This window comes from Engraulis encrasicolus, chromosome 8 (genome assembly GCF_034702125.1).
Source record: "Engraulis encrasicolus isolate BLACKSEA-1 chromosome 8, IST_EnEncr_1.0, whole genome shotgun sequence".
In the NCBI taxonomy this organism is placed as follows: Eukaryota; Metazoa; Chordata; class Actinopteri; order Clupeiformes; family Engraulidae; genus Engraulis; species Engraulis encrasicolus.
In genome coordinates this window covers 14,432,512-14,457,511 of record NC_085864.1, presented here as the reverse complement: position 1 = coordinate 14,457,511, position 25,000 = coordinate 14,432,512, and the positions used below count along the sequence as shown (strand labels likewise).

The 25,000-nt window shown below is 44.5% G+C and overlaps 2 protein-coding genes across 4 annotated transcripts in view; both read right to left on the bottom strand.

Annotated features, from left to right (window-relative positions):
- Positions 1–21,682, bottom strand: part of gosr1 (golgi SNAP receptor complex member 1) — a 61,292-nt gene extending 39,610 nt beyond the window's left edge. The window contains exons 1-6 of the mRNA XM_063205021.1: positions 21,590–21,682; positions 20,485–20,596; positions 20,282–20,369; positions 19,124–19,231; positions 17,271–17,362; positions 10,276–10,350 (exon numbers count right to left, since the gene is read on the bottom strand). Of these exons, the coding sequence (XP_063061091.1) occupies positions 10,276–10,350; positions 17,271–17,362; positions 19,124–19,231; positions 20,282–20,369; positions 20,485–20,596; positions 21,590–21,620 (506 nt within the window). The 5' untranslated portion in view covers positions 21,621–21,682. The remainder of the gene's footprint in view (positions 1–10,275; positions 10,351–17,270; positions 17,363–19,123; positions 19,232–20,281; positions 20,370–20,484; positions 20,597–21,589) is intronic.
- Positions 21,683–22,122: 440 nt separating this feature from the next.
- The window catches only part of anapc15 (anaphase promoting complex subunit 15), a 4,496-nt gene continuing 1,618 nt past the window's right edge, over positions 22,123–25,000 (bottom strand). For 2 of the 3 annotated variants that reach the window (XM_063205018.1, XM_063205020.1), the window contains exons 4-6: positions 23,700–23,837; positions 22,910–22,957; positions 22,123–22,522 (exon numbers count right to left, since the gene is read on the bottom strand). In XM_063205018.1, the coding sequence (XP_063061088.1) occupies positions 22,910–22,957; positions 23,700–23,837 (186 nt within the window). In that variant the 3' untranslated portion in view covers positions 22,123–22,522. Of the gene's footprint in view, positions 22,523–22,896; positions 22,958–23,699; positions 23,838–25,000 lie in introns of those variants that run through there. The other variant, XM_063205019.1, reaches the window with a different exon arrangement.

Sequence of the window (25,000 nt, the reverse complement as noted above, 5' to 3'; positions counted from 1 at the left end):
TGGCTAAACCCCCGGGACAGTTGGTGGGGGTCTTTAGGAAGAGGCTGCCTGCCTGAATGGAGGAAACAGCAACCGGACGTCCAAAAGTGATACTTTTCTCCCAAAGTGCTGCTGAAAGATTTATGCCATGCTTGAGAGCTCATTTATTACCATACTAAAGGAGAATGTGAAAAATAGTGCAAACATTGTTTAGCACCACCTTTTTTCCTCTGTGTTACCTATGCATTATGACCTACAATTATGAAATACTTCCATCAGACAGTAACAACTACACAAAAAATTCATAAAATCACACTTCTAGCTCATAAAAACCAGCATAAGCAGCAAAGCCGCCTAGCGGTGGAGTTTCCCTTGTCAAGTGAACACATTGGGATTATGGAAAAGCTGCTAGCATTTAGCTTCCTTTTGCCAACAGGCTCTTAAAATAGTTTTGACCACTGACGGTTCAGATGGATGGTTCAATGGACACCATGCATCAAATACAAAGAAAAAGGGATTATGAGTGTAAGGACTCCTCACTCTAAAATTACAGTCAGCCTCCTGGGATGTTCACCTTCAACTCAGATGGATTCCTTCCCTTCCCTACCCCATCAAAAACAACAACATGCTGCATGGCAACCACAGCAACCAAGACAGCGTTTTATTTGGTGCACTGAGACTGCGGTGAAGTTTTTATGGGCCACAATTTAGCCTGGTCTGTGTGTGTGTGTCTATGTGTATAAATTATGAAGAATGAACTGGATTTGGGGGTTGGAAGGTAGAAACCATGATGTCATCCTGTCTATGTGACAATGCAGACGATGCATTTTCCAGAATGCTCTGCATTAGAGCCTCATTTTGTGAAAACTAAGCACTTTTTAAAAAAAGCGCTGTAACGAATTTCCAAATTAGTCATATTGGTGTGGGCACCACATGAGCATGCCAGCATGAGACCTCTCTGCCAGAAGGAATATATGAGAGAGGTGATAGAGAAAGAGTGTGGCTGAGAGAGAGGGAGGAGAGACAGAGGCTGTGATGTTGGAAAAGAGGGCTACTAGGGAACAGGAGAGAGAAACAATGACCTAAAGGAAGAGAGGGAGGAGAGAAGGGAAAGAGCAAACACAACAGGAGAGCATGAGTAAGTGAGAGAGACTGGGGAGGCATGCAATGCAGTGCTAGTGAAAAACAATACAGGACGTTGGCCAGCTCTGCCACACAATAAGTGTGTATGTGTATGTGAGAGAAAGGGTGTGTGTGTGTGTGTGTGAGTGAGTGTGTGAGTGTGCGAGTGTGTGTGTGTGTGTGTGTGCGTGTGTGTGTGCGAGTGTGAGTGTGAGTGTGAGTGTGTGTGTGTGTGTGTGTGAGTGAGTGAGTGAGTGTGTGTGTGTGTGTGTGAGTGCGAGTGTGTGAGAGAGAGAGGGAGACAGACAGAGAGAGAGAGAGAGAGAGAGAGAGAGAGAGAGAGAGAGACAGAGAGAGATAGAGAGAGAGAACTGTTCAGAAGGACAGAGACAGTGAGTGAGAGGGAGAGAAAGAGAAAAGGAGAGAGAAAGAGAGAAAAGGGGAGAGAGGAGAGAGAGAGTGCATTAAACAAAGTAGAAGAGTGAATGAAATACAGAGGAAGAGAAAAAGAAAGAAATGGCATAAAAGAGAAAAAACAAGTGAGAGAGTGGAGAGGAAGAGATAGGCAGACACCCACTGGGCTTGGGCCGGATTAATTAACAAACAGTGACCTCCAGGGTAGCCAGCTCAGGCTTTTTCATCCCAGCGCCCTACCTCTGTCCCCCCGCTCCACTGCAGCCAAAAGAGCAAGGAAGTTGACAGGAGGGGACAAAGGAGTCAGTTGTCCCGTGCCCAGATCTGAGTCCCCTATTGCACATATAGAGTAAGGGGGGCTTTTTAGACTATTTTGTCCAGGACCAAACCAGCCAAAGCGGTCGGCGTCTCTGCCCATGAGCCCCAGCACCGCCAACTGGAAGAGGAGATTTGACTGGAGGTCCAGTAAATCCATGAGAATTACTGTAGGCCAGGCAAGACTGAGCCCTGAATACAGACAACTTAGGCCAAGGGGCTGAGATGGATAACCGATGGGGCACAATGGGTGAGAGGGAAGGCAGAGAGAATGATGAGAGGGAGAGCGTAAGAGAGTGATTGTGAGACAGAAAGATGCAGAAAGAGAGAAAGAAAGACATGGAATTAGGAGAGAGAGAAAGAGAGAGACAGACAGAGACACAGACAGCGAAAGAGAGGAATGGAGAGAGAGAGAGAGAGAGAGAGAGAGAGAGAGAGAGAGAGAGAGAGAGAGAGAGAGAGAGAGAGAGAGAGAGAGAGAAGAGAGAGAGAAGAGAGAGATGAGAGCGTAAGAGAGTGATTGTGACACAGAAAGATGGAGAAAGGGAGAAAGGGAGACATGGAATTAGAAAGAGAGAAAGAGAGAGACAGACAGAGACAGAGACACAGACAGCGAAAGAGAGGAATGGAGAGAGAGAGAGACAGACAGACAGACAGACAGACAGACAGACAGACAGACAGACAGACAGGTAGGTAGAGAGAGGGAGAAAGGCAGATCGGTTCCTAAGTGGAAACACAGCAAGGCCGGTACAGAGCAGAGCGGAGTTCCAGTCACAGGGAAGGTCGAGATGAGTGACGAGCTGTGACTGGCTCATAGGACAAGAAACAATGAGGCGGGAAAGAGGGGGGGGGGAATCATTCAGCGAGATGAATGGCCTGACGCAGTGAATTTCAAAGTCATCGAAAATGATCGGGGGAATATCTCAAACAAGGGAGACGGGGGGGAGGGGGGAGGGGCAGACACATTCCTCGAGTCACGACAACTTCCAAACTGGAACTCGTGACTCCGAAACCGTTCACAATAACCGAAGGACACAAAATGTGAGTCGATTTGCCAAGGTTGGCACTGGCCAGATCAATTATCCAGACGTGGAACAGTGCATCTGTGAATGTCTAAATGAGCAAGCGACGAATTTAATGCAGAGGTTAGAGGGATGACAATGTGTTAACAAATGAATGGCTATATGGATGAATATATTCAAGTAAGTGGCAGTTTGTTTATGGATGTCTGAGTGAGCAAGTCCTTGAGGTGCAGAGGGTTTGAAGACATAGGACAGAAAAACAAATGAAGGACTAAGTGAATGAACATTGTTCATTCACTTAATCCTATATTCATTTATATTAGTTAATATAATTTATAAATTGTCACTGTGGCAAGTGTGAGCATGTACGTGTGTGAGCACACTTGTGTATGTGTGTGTGTGCGCATGAGTGTGTGTGCACAGGCTTGTGTGTGTGTGTGTGTATGTACATGTGTGTTAGTTTGGATGCAAACAGTATACACACACACTAAGATGCTGACTGCAGATGTCTCCTCTGTTCCTTAACAAATAAACACCTCGGCAGCCTTGAGAGGATGAATGATTGGAAGACAACAGGCTGTGCCGAACCTGCCAATCAAGCGATGGCAGCTTGCTCAGTCTTGCATGACACGACACTTCCCTCCCCCTCCCCCCGACCATGCTGCTGCAGCCACTCCCCGACGTAACGCGACACAAATTCAAATCTCAAGTCCCCAGTTTCACAGGGCTCAGCACAACCCGTGTAATCTATATGATGATGAATAGTACCCTCAAACTAACACACGCACACGCACACACAGACACACAGACACACACACACACACACACATACACACATACACACACATAGACACACATATACACACACATAGACACACATATACACACACATACACACACATACACACACATACACACAACGTAGATGGCTGACGTGAGATGACTGGGCGGATATCTGCCATCCATCATGTCGGGGGTTGTGTGGGGGGGGTTGCGATCGGATCGGCATCCTTCTGTGGATGCTGATGAATGTATAAAGTGTGGTGCGTTGGGGGCGAACATCCTTGGCACCGGTACAGCTGCCCGCTCAAACTCAGCTATAGGGTGTCCTCAGGGACGGATAAATGCACAGGGTAGATATGGCTGCTGCTTAGCGGCCCCCACCTGCCAGGGGGGCACTGGTTGGCCAAAGGGGGTGGGGGTTGTGAGGGGTAGAATCGTGACAAGATGCAGTATTGAACATTTTGAATTATGACGCTGTCTATTAGTGCATTCATGTGGTCTTCTGAAGTAGATATTATCTAGTTGTGAAGTGGTATTTATTTACAAGTGCGTTGCGTTCATGTGCTTTTTTGATGTTGTTTACGAATTAAAGATGGCGGAACAGAGTGAGACTCCGGACAGTTTTTTACTAAAACGATTATAGACGTTGTTCATCAGCTACAGCAAGCAAATTAATAAGGAAGTCAAAAGGTAAAAATGCTGAAAATGTTCTGACACTGGACATTTACTGTCTGAACATACTGAATGCCGGTTTTGAGTATTTCAACTTAACGGTTGCCATGGTGAGAGTAGAGCAGGCTGTTGTGTACATCATCATCTCGTGAACTCATTTATCAAAAACTTCTACGAGTTGTCCAGTGGTAAATACCAGAAGAGGTAGCGTTTATGTGTGCTTCGAATGTCGGTATTTACGATAATTACGAGACCACATGAACGCACAATATGTGTTTTTGTCACAAAATTTGCCTTCTGAGGGTGCCTCTATCAAGCTGTAGCCTAGGGCCCTCAGCCCATCTTAATACGGCCCTGGGTGGTGTTCAGTACAAGAGTGCTGAGGTGCAATGTGTCACACACACAGTGATTTGTTCAGATGGGTACCGCAGGTTTCCTGTCTGAGATGTCCGCACATTTGAAATCCTTTTCGTTGAGTTGCTTTATTCCATGGCTGCTATGCAATGGATTTCAAGTGTGCCGCGTGCCGACCAGTCTCTCAGTAAAGCCTGGCTTGTCCTTTGGTCTTGCACCTTGACCGGGGATGGGCACCATCTTCCTCATCAGCCAGATGGCTGCCGCAAACACAAGCTGATGATAAGCTCCCACTAATAAAATCATTCAACTAAACAATTAACACTTCTACATGTTCTAAAGCTGAAAAAGAAGCAGAGGCTGAATTTAACACTGGGCAGACAGTGGAACTAACTAACAGCGTATACCCGCTGTCATTGATGAAGCAATTTTTTTTATCCGACGAGCTCTTCTTGCTCCCTGTATAATTGCGTGTCTGTAGTTTAGGCTACGGTGGGCACGCCGCAGATGTTCCACTCAGGTACTTTTATAGGTAGGTCTAGTTTAATTTCACGCCAGTGCCCAAGGACAAAGAGAGTCACGACACGACTACTACTCTGTGGAATACGCAGACTTTTTGTGACTCCTTGGTGTGCATGTGTACGTGAGAGATTGCACATGTGAATGTCAATGTGCATGTGTGGACTGGCCGCTTACAGGAGAAAAGAGACAGTACATAGCCATTAGTTTTCAGTTTCCTGGGTGGTATTAGTTCGTTAAAAGCTGTCCACTCCCTCCCTTTTTACGGTGAAGACCTTGTGAGGTTTTGTTTTTGTATTCTGCCCTGGAGTCTGGCAGAATAATAGAAAGAGCAACCTAAGAGAAATGAATGTGAAAACAGCTTATTTTGTAAATGCATACATACCCTAAGAGAGAACGAATAAAGAACTGTTCGCCATCATTTTCCAATTTACTTTGTGCAGTATATTGCGATTTTATTGAACCGCGAGGCCAAAAACAATCTATCGAACTGAATTGTGAGTTTGCTGCATTGTGAGAGATCTAATCTATGGGGAGTGTGAGCTGGCACATTATCCCTCAGGGGCTGTTTTTATGTCTCTGTGTGTATCTCTGTTTCTGCCCGTCTTCTTCCCTTTCTCTTTGCCAAAGCCATATGAAGTGCAGAGTTGAAAATAAAAAAAACAATAAACTGACAGGAGTGATATGCACTTCCTCAGTCTTTAGAAACCCCATTTTCTTCATGTGGCCTAAGGCTATGACCTTGTTAACGTGTGATATTCAGGGCAGAAAGAAAGAAACATCTATCACCAAACATTCCAATGTCATTTACAATGAGCCGCTAAATATAAAAATGTTACATGTTACGTCTAACTTCAGGCATCATACTCGCAAAAATCAAAACTTTGAATTGAAAAGGCCAACCAAGCAGGAAAGTATACAGAGTGCATTATGTGCCATCATACCATCACACATATCCTCTGACAAGGACGGTAGAATTGATATTGAATATTTTGAGGTTGGACTTTTTTAAAAAGGAAAAATGACAATTCTTAACAGATATATGAAGAGCTAGCAGCATCCTAAAAGAGACGAGTGACATGATACATGATGGTACGCCAGCACACCTGCACAATCCTTGGTCTAGAGAAAGTAAAAACCTTGCCACAAATTTGATCTAACCAGCTCAGAAATCACCTGATTGTGAGAACTGAAGACAGATAGACCAATTAATAAGAAGTCAACTGTGTTGGAGCTAACCTGTGATAGGGTCTTTTTTACCCCTGAACCAGGTTTTAGGCGTCACCACCCCTGCACTCTCTGGCCAGTGTTGCCAGATTGGGCACTTTCCCACCCGATTGGACTGCTAAGGTTGGCTGCTGGTGAAAATGGGTAAAAAGAGCATTTGGGCAGGGCTTTCAGCAAATTTAGAATATACTTCAAATTGGGCAGGATTTAAAGCTTCCAGGCGGGTTTTCAGCATTTTTTGGGCTGGAAATCATCCGTCACATCTGGCAACCCTGTCTCTGGTCCCCCTCTCCCTCCCTGACCTCATCCACAGATGAGTGTCTTCATTCTCCGAAATGTTTAGTGAAACCACAGCCGTGCCTTTCATAACGGTCTCCATGCTCCACACTACTGTTGCTAAAACATGTACATATTTCTGCTCAGGAAGTGGGAGTCCTTCCAGGGAAGACCACAATGTTCCCCAACCACTAATTCAATATTAAGGAATGAGAATGACGCAGAGCAACAACAGCGAGCAATATTTAGAAATCCTACATGCATAGAAACGTGGAATGCACTCACTCTCACGCACACACACAGCCATGCATTAGTCACGGTCCAGTGAGAGGGCCCAGGAAACAGACTAAAGAAAGACAACATCCTGTTTTGTCTGGCGCGCACGCACACACACACACACACACACACATTCTGACTCTCTCGGTAGCCACACATACACACAAATGCACCCACGCACGCACACACACACATTCAGGATGGTGGCAAAGAGTGATATCAGCAGGGGAGGGGATGGAGAGATCCACCCTGGCTAAAGCCCCAAAGCTCCCACAAGCTCACCACCTCTCGTCTGCCCCCTGATGCACAGGGGAGGAACAACTGAGACTCAGCACTGCCGTCGACCCACGAAGACACTGCTCCTATGACATGGACTCAGACATATAATCAATCAGCTGGTTGACTCCAGGACCTAGTGTAGGCGGAGTCTACTCATGCAGTTCTGCAAGGCAAACACCCATAACCAAAAACGATAGAAAGTTACCTGCTGCAAACCAGTTGAGCCAGTTGGACAGATAAGTCGATACTGGCCAGACTGAAAGGCGATCTGTCCAGAGCAGACATCACTGTCACCAATACTGTATGAGATTAACAGTGAAGTTCACTGGAAAGGCCCTGGTTAATGGCTCAAACAGTTACGGCACTGACCGTTACGCCGGACAACCAGGTTTGATGCCAGCCCAAAGTGGTTTCTCTCTCTTCCATGACATTCCTGTCTCTTCCACTGTCCTATCCAATTAAAGTAAGCAAACTCCTAAAAATAAAAATAAAATAAAAAGAAGCTAGCTGGGAACAGCTACAGGAGAAACGTGATGGACGTGATATAGAAAAATCCTTGGACCAGCAGTAATAGAAATGCTATCTGGACCTTAGCGGTTGTTTCTTTGAATGGATAATGGTGTATACAATGACAGAATGGATGTGCTATATGTAACCAGGTGGTGTGCTATGAATGTAAAACAGTGAGACAGTACCGCAAAACAGTGTGAAACGAACTCAAAAATAAATAAATAAATACATCAATGCTTCAGCGTTTGCCATTTAAAAAGAGAAAAAGAGCAGTGAAAATAGGGACCAAAACCACTTTAAGGCACCTTTCTTCACCATCCATGCGGCGTTCAAGGTACAGAATTCAATAACAACTCCCATCACCACCAGCATTCAAACAGTTTACGATGTGAACATATAATGTACACATGAAGATGGACCGACTTGGCATCCATACTGACATCGCAAGCCAATCTCTCAATTACTCGTTTCTAAATTACACAGCAGAGTGATGACCCAGGGCATGTCATATTAATGTGCTTGTGTGTGTGTGTGTGTGTGTGTGTGTGTGTGTGTGTGTGTGTGAGAGAGAGAGAGAGAGAGAGAGAGAGAGAGAGAGAGAGAGAGAGAGAGAGAGAGAGAGAGAGAGAGAGAGAGAGAGAGAATGTGTGTGCCCAGAACAGGCATGGGCGTGAACACAAGTGGGTGGGCCTTTACCAATAAATATAAGACTTTGACCTTTAGTTAGACTTCCGTTCAAGCCATTCCTCACCACCCTGTTGAGATACAGTATGGTGTGAAAAATTACAGACATATGAGTTATGGATTTTGTTTTAATTAAGTTTTTTTTTTGATCGGCAATGAGATAATTAGCTCTTAATTACCCTTGACCTTACAACCTGAAGGTCCTCCCAGCACCCCCCTATACTACATCCTCTACCCAACAACCAGACGCCCTCTAAACAGAAGATTAATTTGTCCAGATAAAACTGACACAGGGACCCAGATGAGATTAATTCATTCACTTTACAACCAAGAACTTTACAACCAAGCAAGCCCATCGCTTATTAAATAGAAGACTCACATCATCCTGCATCTGAAACCCTGTCAAACTGAAATTCACGGAGCAAATTCTGTGACAAAGTTGCGGGCCGATCTCCAAAAAAAAGTCCACATTGAGTCCACTCATACGGTAATTCATGGGGCGCACAAAAAAATGTGATGTTCATACTTTAGATTAGTGGTGAATATGGACCAACTGAAATACACATGGTGGCTTTCTAACGGGCCGAATAAAATGACACCATGGTTCACACTCGGCCCCAGAGGCCTCAATTTGGCATAAATTATCAACACGCTTCTTTCATCATCTGGTGAGTCTACAAAGAAGGGGCTGTCTTCATAAAAAAATAAAGAGAAGAGCTCTGAGCATCACAGATAATAACAAAAGTTATTCAAATGCAACAAAAAGGGAGTTTTCCCTATTTTTTTTAATCAACCCCACATTCACTCTGATCCAAACTGGATTCTAAATGAGCCAGTCTACCGAGAAAAAACAACAACCTGACAAAGACAAACAAAACAAACAAAACCAAAAAAACCCAAAAGAGTAAGGATGAAGTAAAACAAAGAAAAAGGACCACATCGCTCAAAATATCGACGGCCTGTCTAGTGGCAAAAAAATAGTGCTTAACCTGGATTTGTTTTTGGAGGCGATAGCAGCAGGTGTTCTTCTTGATTGCATTGGCCACCTGGCTGCATTATATTATCTGGTGGTGTCCAATCAAGAGAGTGGGGATCTCGGGGGGCATCGCTAATGCTAATTGCAAAGACTAAGCAATCTGCAAAGGAAGGGTGTTTGTGTGGTGTGGTTGGAGACTGTGTATGTGTCTGTCTGCATGTGTCTGTCTGCATGTGTCTGTCTGCGTGTGTCTGTCTGCACGTGTCTGTCTGCACGTGTCTGTCTGCACGTGTCTGTCTGCATGTGTCTGTCTGCATGTGTCTGTCTGCGTGTGTGTGCGTGCGTGCGTGCGTGCGTGCGTGCGTGCGTGCGTGCGTCTGCGTCTGTGTGCGTCTGCGTCTGTGTGTGTCTGCATCTGTGTGTGTGTGTCTGCGTCTGTGTGTGTCTGCGTCTGTGTGTGTGCGTGCCTGCGTGTGTGCGTCTGCAGACGAAGACTACTTTTTTTCAAGATGCACACGTGGCGATAAGGGGAAGAAAGGAGAAAGAAGCTTGATGGATTTCCTGTATTTTCATTTCAGGTCGGGATGCAGCGTATGGCACAGGGGAGACCCAGAGTGGTGTGGTTGTGGAGGTCTGGGTGGTGCTGGCGTAGGGAGAGACCATGGGCTTGTTCTTGATGGAGCAGTGCTGCTTTTGCTGAGCAGCGCGCATGCCATTTCAATGCATTCTGGTGGTAACCATCAAGATCGAGCCTGTGTGTGGGTAGGCTCGACTCAAGTATGCTCAGTTTCTGACATGCATGTGCATTTTAGGGTGTTGGGGAGACACTGTGTGTGAGTGTGTGTGTGCGTGCCTGCGTGTACTCACTTTCTGAGGTGCTCGTGCTCCTTCAGGAAAACCTCCGTTCTTCTGTTGTTCACTCCTGAGCCGCTCTTATAGGTCCTGGCAGGGAAGAGAAGAGGAGAGGACAGACATTTACTCACGCTGAACTCCACCCATGATGCAGGCATAACGCTGCCCATCTATGGGAAAAAGAATCCCACCCTGCGATCCTGATTGGCTCATTTGTTCAGAAATGATTCTGATTCTGTGTGTGTGTGTGTAAGTGTGTGCAGAAGAGAGAGAGACAAACAGACAGACAGAAAAAGAGACATAAAGATAGTGTGTGTGTGTGTGTGTGAGTGTGTGTGTGAGTGTGCGTGCGTTCAAGTGTAAGGGAATAATTATTGCGCTAAACTATTCACAATCTTCCCTCCCTTCAGCAGTGTTAGTGGAAGGATATAGAGAAACACACAGTGTTGTTCTGCATGAGTGTTGGGTAGCAAGCCTGCTCTGCACTTTCAGTGGCTCAAGAGGAGGAGAGTGTGACCTTTTGGAAGTATAGACAACATTACAAAAATATTGTTTCAAGTCGATATTATGAAATTAGGATTTGTTGGACAGCAATATTGATATCACAATATAAATGTGATATATTGCATAGCCCTAAATGAGAGGCTGGCTATATTCCAGCAGGGCTCCACTCAGCCTTCATACAGGAGTTAATCAGGGGGACAGCACACCAAACCAACCACTCTTGACACTAATCATATAGCATTCCAACATCATATAATTCACAACTATATGCCCTTGTTAATTGTGTTTGTGTGTGTGTGTGTGTGTGTGTGTGTGTGTGTGCCACTGGAGGACGACTACTTTTTTCAAGATGCCCATGTGACGATGAGGGGAGTGTGTGTGTGTGTGTGTGTGTGTGTGTGTGTGTGCGCGTACGTGCGTGCATGTACAGGCGTGTGCGCTTGTGTGCATGCAAGTGTGTGATTTTATGTGTGTTGTGTACTGAATGTGTAATATGTGTATGTCTGTTTAGTTGTCTTCGTCTGGGATAAGCACTGCCTGCCTCCCCGCCTGCCTGTCTGCCCGGCTCTAATCAGCCATCAGGAGTCTGTAAGCAAAGGGGACAGCTGACCTCCTCCCACTGCCCCAACAGCCCACCTCTAAAGGGCACGGCGCTCCATCACCTGTAGGGGGCCTTTGGGACGGCACCGGGTGACATTTTCAGGTGCAGGACAGAACGCTAGTGGCCAACTGTGATGTGTCAGCCCCCCCATGGAGGAGAGGGGATGGCAGGGGCAGGGAAGCAGACAGTGGTGGAGGCAAAGAGGTCAGTTGTCTTGGGGCCTAGGAAGAGAGAGGGGGGCCCGGAATTGGGTCTTCATTACATTACATGTATTGAGAGCAGGTGCCCTTTCAGGTGACTTTGTCCTGGGCCTGTCCTGATCAAAGGTGGCAGTGCGCCTGGTCAGGGGGCCGCCAAGTGTTGCTGAGGTAGCCCCGACCCTGAGGGAGGTCGAACTCCCGCAGGGGCTGTCACCACGGATGCTGAAACATCCACCCAACCGTGCTCCACGTACTAAGCAGGGTGACTGACTGGGAATGTGTGTATGCACATTACTTTGTCCAAGGGACTCTTGGTGGTAGCAGAGTGAAGGCAAAGCATAATTAAGAATGGTGTAATACTGGCACCTAGTGGTGACATAGTGGAATAGCGGTCTTTTTTCATTCATACCATGGCTTTATCTTTCATTTCTTCATCTAAGAATAATCTATATGACATCTGCCATTCAAAACCGGTCCTCTGCATTCCTGTAAATAGCTTCAAGACAACTAATTTCAAGCATTTGTATGGAGCAAGGGGAGAGTGAATTCTAACTCTCACACTCACACTCACACACACTGGTTGGATCAAGTTTGTGGTGGGTCCTTGTTAGATTTTTAAGTCTATCCATCTCTTAAAGGGGCATTCCACCGGTGGAGACATGAATATGTTACTGAAAGTGGGTCATATTTATAGTAGAATAGTAACATACATTTCTAATTTGGTGCCTTCTTGGCCAAGAAAAGGCAGAAAATGACTTTTTAGTGCTTGTGGATTTGTGACAACAATCCCCATAATGCACTGCGATGCTCAAGTTCCACAGGCCACACCCAGTTATTTGGGACTCTATGCATCATCCCTCCCTCAGCTTGCAGGCAGTGTTGCCAGATTGGGCTGTTTCCCGCCCAATTGGGCTGCTAGGGATGGTCGTGTGTGGGTAAAAATGGCATTTGGCAGAAAAACCCGCCCAATTTTAGCCATAGAAATCAATAGAAATCAATCAATTTTGAGCTTCTAGGCTGGTTTTGAGCATTTTTTGGGCTGGAAATCATCAGCCTCATCTGGCAACCCTGCTTGCAGGTGCATCACAGTGGGACAGACATCACTGGAAAGGAGAAGCTGGAGCACACTGCAGCTTAGTTTTCAAGACTTTATTTTGTGCACACACGCGACCAACGTTTCTGTGTTGCTACACCTTCTTCAGAGTCAAATGATAGCAAGAGAGAGACACATATTTCAAGACTTGACATTCACAGGTGATCCTACTTGGTTTGGCTAAATTGGTCTGATCTCATTGCAGGTAATTGACCCCACCCCCCAACACCAGGACAAAATTGTAGACAATTAGACAGCTTGCCAACTTCCCAAAACAAAATAAAAAAGTGAAAAAAACAATACACAAAGAACATTGTCAATAAAACCACAGCTACAATTATTATAAGACCACAGCCGCGATGCTGGAACAATTTGTTACAGAGAGCAAGACATATTGTGTTCCTCATTTATGCCCTGAGGCTCCACTGAATTTAGAGTATGAATCCAAAATGCCTTTCTACGAAGCCTCTCTGTCTAATTGTCTGCAATCTTGTCCTGGTGTTGGGGGGTGGGGTCAATTACCTGCAATGAGATGAGACCAATTTAGCCAAACCAAGTGGGATCACCTGTGAATGTCAAGTCTTGAAATGTGTGTCTCTCTCTTGCTATCATTTGACTCTGAAGAAGGTGTAGCAACACCGAAACGTTGGTCGGGTGTGTGCAAAAAATAAAGTCTTGAAAACTAAGCTGCAGTGTGGTCCAGCTTCTCCTTTCCAGCTATGCCAGTGACTTACTGGCAGTGTTGCCAGATGAGGCTGATGATTTCCAGCCCAAAAAAGGCTCAAAACCCACCTGGAAGCACTAAATCCCGCCCAATTCTATTGATGTCGATGGGAAAGATTGGGCGAGTTTTCCTGTAAAATGCCATTTTTACCCGCAGACGGCTATCTCAAGCAGCCCAATTGGGTGGGAAACAGCCCAATCTGGCAACACTGCTTACCGGAGCCTCAATGCCAGTGATTTCAAAAGCACTGGGACACTGATCTGTGATAGGTCTGTTAGAGCATTAGGTCCAACCCCCTATGGGCGGGATTGAAAAGGTGGGAAAAAGGCTTGTAGTCTCAACAGAAATCCACCTCTCTTACACTTCCTATGTCGATGATGCAAAATGACCATTTTTACATCATTGACATAGGAAGTGTTAAGAGATGAATGCGGGTTTATCCTATCTCAGGGGGAATTGAGAGATTTTTGCAAGACCATTCAAAAGTATGACTGGGTGTCTAGCAATGGAAAGCCTAATGCAAAATGGGTGGAGTGTCCCTTTAAGGTACAATGGAGTAAATGGTGTAACAGCTATGTAAATAATGTGTTGGTGTTGTATCTGTACTTACACCATGAATTTGCTGTTACTTTTGACTCTGGACATTGCTGACGTTTATCGAAACATGGCCACAATGAATATGCCATAATCAAAGGTAAAGACCTTTTTCTTGGAACAGGCAGTGTACACAAAAGCCCCACTACCATCCCACCTCCACCGACATGTTTGTCGTGCACTGCTCTTTGCCTTTGTAGGGCAGCCCCTTTACCGAGGGATTTCTAAAGAGCTTGGTGGGAGCGATGACCGCATGGAGCACACAGACTAGCGGAGGACTGGCTGAAGGACAAATTGGAGCAGAGCGAGGAAGAGAAAGTGGAACAGAAAGAGGAAAACGTGTTGTGTTGCATTGTAAGCAGCAGCACAGGCTCCCAGGGAAGTAATAAATAAAGTCATAAACCCTCAGCAAACAAAACATTCTTATGAAATTATTAAAAAAGGAAATAACAGACATGTACACAGACAAGGGAACGAGAGCGAGGGCTAGAATTCAGTTGACTTGTCTTATATTTTCACACAAAAAACTGTGCGCCGTCAGTTCATAAAATGTGTGTTATACGTGCAGTCAGTCAAAAACCTTTCTGACTGGACATAATACTGTACAGTAACAAACTGCTTGTGTCACCACCAGCAATGACTGTATTGTAAAGTCACCCCTCTCGTTCCCAATCCTACATACAGTAACCGGTATGCCAAACAATGCACCAACACGCAGGGCAATAAATTAACATTTTTAATCACTAGCCAATTTGGATAGAAGATTTTAAATCTTACTAGCCACACATACACTCACCATCACTAAAATTGGCTAGTAAGTTCTTTTCTACCTGACAAAACCGACTTGATACCAGCACTTGGGCGGTTGGCAGGTGTTAATCTAGAGCCCTGCCAACTCCATCTACAATTGTGCAACTAGACAACCAATCCAGTTGAAAGGTAAACTCTGCAATCCTTCGTTTTTCGCCCAAGTGTAGCAGCCAGAGTATGGCTTCAGGCTCGACAAACCGGAGTGACGTCTTCATCACGCTACCTTCCTTTGTCAATGGGCTGTTAAAATACACTCTCAACACAACATAAGGGCACAGCCACTACTCTGAGGATGAGGAATGTGTCCAGGCAGGCTGCTGGAATCAGCCCAGGCCAGCGCCACAAAGATGTTTACAGTTACCGGAGGAGGGAGGGGAGTGAAGGAGGAAAGGGGGAAGGAAGGGAGGGTGTGTGTGTGTGTGTGTGTGTGTGTGTGTGTGTGTGTGTGTGTGTGTGTGTGTGTGTGTGTGTGTGTGTGTGTGTGTGTGTGTGTGTGTGTGTGTGTGTGTGTGTGTGTGTGTGTAAGATTGAGTGTGAGTGAGCAAAGGTGTGCGTGTTTATGGTTTATGTGTGCGTGTGTAGATTTAATCGGAAAGAAAATGCTTTGATTTACAGCACCAGTGAACACTGGAGGGCATGTCTGAATGCCAAATATTAAAACCCTTGAAATCTTCATTCAAAAAACACCAGTGAGAGTGAGTGTGGAATTCTGCCAATGTGCGGCGTTGATGCATCAGCAATCAATAAGCTATTAACAACAAAAACTGTGAAGGTGTGACATATTTTCTTGGTGTTACCTTTTACCCCTCTAGGAGAGATTGCCACACAAACACTATCCCTCCTAAACACGCACACACGTCTGCACCTTTGAGTGAAAAATCATTGTCACTACAATTATCTACACCGTTTGCTGACTTTTTCCCCCCTCTAAGAGAGATTTGAGATTTTACAATGCCACGCAAACACCATCCCTCCTAAACACTTGCGCACGCACACACACACACACCCACACCCACGCACACACACACACCCACACACACACACACACACTAGTCCGAATCCTCATCACTTCATTCATCTACATCAGGGGTTCCCAACCTTTTCCAACTTGGGGCCCACTCGAAATTGTCACAAATGTATGGGGCCCACCTCTGACCCGATTACGAATAATACTCACATAAATCAGCAGCAACACACACCAAAATGTGATTATAATTTTTAGAATATTATTTCAAGGCCCACTTGGTATACCTTCAGGGCCCACCAGTGGGCCCCGGCCCATAGGTTGAAAATCACTGATCTACATAGTTTTCTGTGTGAATTGGAGCTCTTTACTCTCCATGTATCAATCATCAAAGTGGTCTTGATCTCTTAAGTTCTACAAGCCTTCTGGTACAGTTACATTACCAATCACTTTACCTCAAGACAGCTCGATATGGCATCGGGTAAGGGGATCTAGAATACCTCTACGGACTCTCTTACGTCAGACACAGACAGCTAAACCTCATTCATGTCTGCTCTTTGGATCACACATCGCACTATGGCTTTGATGGCAACAAGGACACTTTCTCATCAGGTCAAAAGGTTAATTCCTTTTAAGTATCAGAGCGGTGACCTATAGAAACCCTTTGGGCAGGAGTAAAATCGAACATTAATGAGGTGCCGTGACCGGAGGCCATGGTGTCAGTGGTTGGGCTCGCATCAGTAATGTAGGTCGGTGATTAGTGCAAGAGTTGGGGTACAAGTCATTATATTTCCTTGGATGCTTTCCTGTTACTTATGGCCTTGTGATGTAAGGCTCTATGATCATCAATATCTTGCAAAATCATCACAATTTAAAAAGTCATTACCCTATTTGCAACAGGGATGTGGAATGGGGAAAAGGTTCGATTCCAAACGCAGCAAGCAAGTACATCACACTGTTTCTATGGAAACTGGTAGTCATTTTTCTTCACGTCAAAAACGGGGGAATAAAAAAAAAGGTCACACTGGAAAAAGGCAGATTGCCCTCCTGCACCTTCATAAAACGCTAAAATGCCCTTGATCAAGATACCCAACCCCACCTTGCTGCAGGGCACCAGCACCCTGTGACTCTGTTGGGACTGATTTGAACTCAATGTAGTTAGCTCTGCATCAGATAAATTCAACGCATCCATCTAATATATAATGTGCATTTACTGCAGCTCAGCTGAACAAGATTCACATCAGCAAGGCATTTTATGAATACTAATGTGCATACCAGGTGAATCTAGGTGTGTATTCCTTCAAATAACTGAAATACAAATAATTGAGATATTTCAACAACAATCAAGTTGCGATTAAATTTCACACATGAACAGTTTTAGTTGTGGATAGAGACCAGTCACTTAAAACCAAGACAATACGATTCCAAGTGTCACAGTATCATATTTGTATCAATGATTGCTTGTCCACGTGGCCGTATTGTAAGCTGATAATAACACAAAAGAGCCGTCAGATACTCACTCAATATCTTTCCTGACAGATCCCAGCAAGTCCTCTCTTTCTCTGATCGTCACGAAGTTGGATTTCGTTTTGTGATATTCATGAGTGTAATCCTGGAAAACACATACAAATTTCAGAATGTCAAACAATTGTAAGATTCCACAAAACACAGACTGAGATGCTGTTATTCTTGTGCACGTACATATGCTTCATGGTTGTAGGTGGATGGTGGATGAAGGGGAGTTGGATTTACGGATAAGAAGGGGAATTTAATTTACGAGTGCGCATCATCAGTAGTGTTCCTCAGTAAGTCATCAGTGTTGAGCACAAAGTACAAAACTCATATCTGAAATCTCTTATTAGCCTACGTAACAGAATAAAAAACCTCCCTCCACAAGCTACAGATTAATTTGAGTTTTCACAGAGCTAGAATTTAACATTTCATTATGCTCTGACAAATCATCCTGTAAACTGGGCATTTTCAGGAATTGGGCTTGTTCAATTGACTGGCTGGCTTTAACAAGATCTTCTTAACTTCAAAGAGCGTGGGCAGTTAAACCAGATCCGTTCTATATGGACTAAGAAAATCTTTGGTTAAGCTCTGAAGTCCAGTTCTGTGTAAATGTAAATATACTTGGCCCTTAGGTACTGATGTGCATCAGCAGCACCCCCTTTTTTATTTTTGTTCTCAAATGTCACTGTATCATGATATGGTACAACAACCTTGCAATCACACACACAAAATACCCTGAAGTTGTTTCCCTACCTGATCCTTTATGCTTCCTACTAGCTGCCACAAAATCTGGTCTGATCTCGTTACACATCATGGTAAACCACTCAGCTATTCAGCCAAGATGCTCAAGCTAATTAAACTACATCACTGTTGCTCAGGTTAGAAGAACACTATGTGCAAGAACACACATGTCACTCAGGCTGTCAATAATGACATCAGCTTCAAGAAAAGTTGTTTTGATACGGAATAACCCAGGCTGATCCTTGCTTCTTATAATTTCTCACCACTGGCAATGATTGATTAATTGCCCAGCCCTACACAGCAATATCCACTGTTTTCAAAAGAGCAGTAAAAGGTGTCTCCCAGCCACACCTCTTAGACTGCAATGGCAAAGCATGCAAGGCTGTCCACAGTAAGGGATACAGGAATACAGGGCGTGCATAAAGAAGACCAACACAAAAGCTTTCAGACCTCGGTCCTTGTGGAGGGGGAGGCACAATAATTGGATGTTCTACTAATTATTATTTTTTTACTATATGAGCCTTCGCCATCGTTGCCCCACCCTCTGGAACTCCCTCACCTTGTCCATCCAAGAAACTCATTCACTGCCAACCTTGAAACGCAACCTCAAGACCCACCTTTTCCAAACCATGCATGACACCTAAGGCTTCTTTCTCCAGTACAACCAATCACTACCGTGTCCTCCCTCCAGATCGGCTATTGCTGCCCTTTGTTGTCTTTTTTGTATCTTGTTTGTTTCTCCATACCCCTGTTCAGTCTTTCCTTATACTGTGTGTTTGCACTGTCTAGAACATGTTTTTCACATGTAAAGCGTCTTTGAGTGTCACGAAAAGCACTATATAAAATCTATGTATTGTTATATATTTTTTTAAATGAATAAAGGGTATTGAGCGTTTAGTGTGACAAGACGGAATAATGAAATGAGTTGGAGAGAAAGATTGGGGATCCAGACACGAACCTGGGTCCCCATAGAAAACTGCTCAAGTATGATACGGGTGCATTAAAGCAGTGCAACAAAGCATCCCGAAATATCTGGCTCATATTCAGACGCACAACCATCTTTCTCAGCAGGCCACCCAGCCTGTGTGTGCGTGTGCGTGCATGTTAGCGGGTCCCTCACCTGAAGGATGTCTCTGTGCCGCTGCAGCGTGTGCATCAGAGCAGCGTTGTGGGACGTCACTCCAGCTGTGCTGCTGTACTCCGCCATCTTGTCGTTCACCCCCGTCAGCTGCAAAACAAAGACAAATATGAACGGTTATCAAAGCCTCCTCGAGGAGTACAGTGTGGTGCTTGGTGTGGTGTTGGGAGGTTTGCATTGCATGACTGGAGGATCAACAGTGTAAGTTGGAGGACTTTCTGCACTCAGCATGACTGCCTCTAGAACATTGGTGGGCAACTTGACAACCTCATTAGTTACAACCAGTACCACATAATCTAATTCTGATTTTATTCCAAAGGCGTGGTAGAATGTAGCCTCGCGACGCCATCCTCTGTACTCGACCCAAAGATTTTGGCTCCGCACATCGTCTGGCAAAAGCCTCGAGCTCGGTTCTCTCAGTGTTTCTCCAATCAGCAAACAGTTGAGAGTGGTGACGAAGAACTCACCCGCGAGCTTCGTTACTGATTGGTTAAGGTAACTATATTCACACTTTCGTTTTGTTATTTGTATGCTTTTGCGACACTATAACGTAACAGGCATGCTAATAAAGCACAATATGGGTTTTAATTTGAGTTTGGAACTTCAATTAATTTAAATGATAGAGTAAGATCAGACCATCTCCCATCGTCCACGGAGACGGATTCCGCCTCATGGCTTTTGCCAGACTGATTGACGGAGTCAACAGTCGGCTATTCGCCCAGGCGTGGTAGAATGACCATCTAGCCTAATGTTTCTCAACGGGAGCGCTACAGCCCCCCAGACTTGGGGAGCCCTAGGGGGGTGTTGAGAAGGATACGACTTAGTGGGGGCAGGGCTTAGTTACCATTGGGGGACATTAGTCTTTTATTTTTAAATACTAAGAGGCTGTATACTGACAGACAAAATAGGCTGTATACTGACAATACTGACAGGCTTATGATGAGGTCAAGGGGGCCTTAGGAGGCTTATGATGAGTTCAAGGCCTTCATTCAAAAAAGTTGAGAACCACAGATCTAGCTGAAGGCCAGGCCATTTGGAATATGTGAATTGTAAACGAATGAATCCAGGTTGCCCATCAATGCTGTAGAAAGAGAGGCCTTGGTGACATGGGACGCCAGGTAGGATATACAGCAAACTTACTTTTGCCAGAAGCTGCTCAATCTCCACAGACATGGCCTCAAACATCCGGTCCTGGGTGGAGTTGTTGAGGAGCGGAGTTGTATCAGAGCTAAACACACAACATTGAAAGGAAAACAAGAAATAAGCCAAAAACAAACAGTATGACCGAGATAAAGAGATGAATCCTAGTGAGAGATTGCGAGGGGAAAAAAAGGCATACATACTTTTCTCCTCGTCTGCCATCTCTGGAGCTGCTGTAACTGGTGCAGAGTTTACTGAAGGAGACTAGTTTCAGATCGAGCTCATTCTCCAGCTGCCGGGCCTGCTTCCGCAGATCTAGAACACACCAACATGAACTTGTCATGTACATTTGCAGATAGAAGTGTGAAAACTGATCTCTGATCTCCCCCTATGTGGGATTATTATCCATAATCTATGACAACACACACACACACACACACGCACACAATAGTGAGATGGTATACAACGTGATGTTTCATTCTCATGACATTCTTTCCAAGCAGGGCAACAGATGTTTTACTGACAATGCATGTCGTATGTCAGAGAGGAGATGTGGATAAAGTATTTCATGAACTGACTGGGAATGTCAGTTGCGTTGTGTGTGTCTTTCAAGTGAGAATGTTCTGAAGATGCATGGCATGAGTAACCCAGATGGTATCAGACATGGAGATGAGAATGAACATGACCAGAGATAAACTCTGTGGATAATCAGTGTCACCTAGTCTTGTCGCCTATGTGTTTTATAGGCTTACGGCAATTCTATTGCGACAGTTGCTATTGGTTAATAGTATTAGCTACTGAAGTTGCGTAACGTTTTAGGTAGCGAACATGGCTAACTGACTTGACAGAGGTTTCAAAGTAACATCTAGAAGCCAACGCTAACAAATGTGGCCTGCCTTACTACTCACTCTACCTAATAGCTCATCGAAAAGCATCACGAGGACATACGCTGTCAAAACCACGAAGCAGCAGCTGTCACTGACCACTTTCGCGAACATCAGCTGCTCATGTTTAGATTGGACAACGCTACACGGCTTTAGCAAACGCAGTTGTTACTGATGCTAACCGAGGCCAAAGCTTGCCTATCTCCAACGTTGGGCCAGCTAGCTTTTAGCATTACCATCCAGCTAGATCTGTCTGGCTAACCAGCTAGCGTCAGACTGAAAATAAGCGACAGGTAGGTGGGACGTTTTGTTCATCCAAACGTCTCGAGATAACTCCAAAAGAAAGAGACGGCATGTACCATACAAGCCATTTATATGACTACTACATTGGTCGGAAAGAAGTTGAACATATTTGCCACCTCACCTTCCCAGTAATTGCTGTTTCCTCCTGCCATCTTTGTTGTCCAACGTCACCGGCGGCGTGGAACCAGAGTTTCTGACGCGAGAGAAAGCTGATGACTTTTTCCGGATGGTACTACACCCTAGGGCGGCGCTACGGATCAAGCGCAGAGCCAGTCAGAATGAATGAGGTCCTTTTTCATTAGATGGGCCACTTCAAATTTTATTAAGTCCTCAAAATGTCGTAGGCTACTATGAACCTAAAACAGGATTTCCCCCTGAACGTCAGGCCCATACTGAAGGCGGCCACATTTACAACCGACCCCACCTTCACTAAGTTCCCTGAAAATATATTATTGTAGGCTTATTGCAAATGTAATGTCTAAGTTTGCTTTAGAAAACACTTCATATTTCATGTGAAACTGCATAAAATGTAGAGGCACAATGTGTGATTTTGATTTATAAGATTTTGCGATTTTGATTTTATAAGAGTATGCAAACGTTCACAAACGAATTTCACGGTTTGTTGCTTAAAAAAAAAGACACAGAGTTCCTTACAACAATATTTTATTTACAAATATAATAAACTCAACACATTTGAAATACACCCCCCCCACACACACACACACACACACACACACACACACGCACACACACAAACATACACAACTACAAGACAGACAGACAGACAGACAGACAGACAGACAGACAGACAGACAGACACACACACACACACACACACACACACACACACACACACACACACACACACTTGAACACCTCTATCTATACATAGGTTTTTCCTTTACAAACATTCTCGTTGTGGGAAGGGGCAAGATGCTAAGCAGCCAACTACATGTGTTCATTTTTTGGCCGACAGTCGTTTCCAACAATCAGAGGTTGAAAAGTGTATGTGTGTGTCTAGATCATCCGTCTGCGCTTGTGTGTGTGTGTGTGTGTGTGTGTGTCCAGGTAAAAATGAGTGTCCATCAGGCAATAAGTGTCGCACATTTGCGGAGGTGTTTGGCTCTGCTAAGACCATGTGTGAGGTCATCTGGTCCCACTCCTACAGGTACAGCAGCACTGTGTGTGTGTGTGTGTGTGTGTGTGTGTGTGTGTGTGTGTGTGTGTGTGTGTGTGTGTGTGTGTGTGCGTGCGTGTGTGTGTGTGCGTGTGTGCGAGCGTGCGTGCGAGCGTGCGTGTGTCTGGGTGTGTGTGTGTGTCTGCGCACGTGTGTGTGTGTGGGGGCACACGTGCCGTATGCAGTTCTGGTTCCAGGGTCCTGTAAAAATACTGTGTGTGTGTGTGTGTGTGTGTGTGTGTGTGTGTGTGTGTGTGTGTGTGTCTAGATCATCCACTGGTCCTGGTCCTGCTCCGCTGCTTCCATGTCGACCTGCAGAAACACACACACGCACCTTATTAATCTCTTTGTCGTCAGGTGACTCAATGTAGTCATTCACACACACATTTGATTACTTTCATTAGGACCCCAGACACAACCATTAGAGGTATAAGATCCAAATATTTTGGAAGAGGCTATTGACAAGCTGGCAGATCTTTAAAACTTGCAAACTTGCGTATACTTGTATTGTTGTTAAGGCATTAATCACCATTCAAGGATAAATAGAACATCTTCGTCTCCATATTTGCATGCTACCAACAACAGCTGAAACAGAGCAAGACTTTGCCAGTGTTTTTGCTCGCCCTTTTTGCAGTTCCGCTATCTGCAACTCTCTGACAACATTCTTATGTATGTGGTCTAAGCTTCCAAAAATCAGGACTACTAACATTCATATCCCAGCTGGAAGTTGGAAGCGCTCCTGTAATGATTGGTATTTCAGTAGCTTGGAAAACTAGCAAGTGCCCATGTACAAATCACAACAGCAACCCACCTCAATTATGAGCACATGATTCTCAGTTGTGTCTAAAATCACAATCTCTGGAGTATTTTGAATGTTTTTGAATAAGTCATGATCAGCATTGATATTGTTAAAACCACCTTCTCTCTCTCTCTCTCTCTCTCTCTCTCTCTCTCTCTCTCTCTCTCTCTCTCTCTCTCTCTCTCTCTCTCTCTCTCTCTCTCTCTCACACACACACGCACACAAAACACTATACACAAACACTAACACACACACCTCGTGGATCTCTCCGTCGTCCGGTGATTCGTTGTAGTCGTTCATCTCGTCCATGTCCTGCATGTCCTCTTCATCCTCAGAGTCTTCCTCACTATCCTCCTCATCCTCATCGTCATCCTCCTCCTCCTCATCAAACGTCTACACACACACACGCATACACAAACACACACACAGGTCAGATCCTCCTCATCCTCCTTCTAATCAAAAATGTACACACACACACACACACACACACACACACACACACACACACACACACACACACACACACACACACACACACACACACACACAAACACACGTGTCATATCATCCTCATCCACTGTCTTCACACACAGGAGAGCTAGTTGAAGCCAAGAGAGAAATTCGTTTCAGTGGGCGTGTGTGTGTGTGTGTGTGTGTGTGTGTGTGTGTGTGTGTGTGTGTGTGTGTGTGTGTGTGTGTGTGTGTGTGTGTGTGAGACGTGACGCCTTGTTTTTTCGTAACATTGGTTAAAAACCTACAGAACTGTTATTTTTCCTTTAAAAAACAAATGTAAAATGAAAGAAGATGTGATACATAATGTTTCATATTAGTCTTAGATGAGAAGAAACATTTTTGTTAAGATTTATGTAAAGGTTTATATGTCAAATATCCTATGGTGTGACTGTAACATTAATGAAACCTGGAATATAATATATATATAAATCAACCAACAACATTTTGAATAATGTATGAAGCATTTGGCATGGTTGCATAAATATTAACTTTATATTAAGATATATGAATGTGAAAAAAACTCTAGACAGTAATATTAACTACAAGTTCAATTTCGTAACACAAATTGCGTCCTGTGGGGTGACATGTATGTCAATGTTTGTGAACGGGCAGCTGCAAGGCCAACTACAGGGGTCTTAAAGACTGGCCAGTCAGTACCTCAGTTATTGGAGAGTGCTGTGGAAGTTTAAGGTGACTATTAACCTCTTAACATGTCTTCATAGGTTCATTGTATGGTGTCCTGTGGTGTGACTGCTCTTATAGAAGGAAAAAATTTTTTTTATAAATGAAAACACATATTAAGATTAAACACAATATCATTATCAAGTTAGCATGAGCTCAGATGTCAGTCATGTTTCATGTATACAACACGATTAAAATGGCCATAATGCAGTGAATTTCCTGTGGTGTGACATGCCTATGCAATGTGTTGATGCAGGACACATTTTATCAAAAATGGCAAAAATTTGGTGAAATTCCACTGACCACTAATAGGTGCTTTATTTTTTTCTAATTTTTTTTCTAATTTTTTCAATCAATTTTTT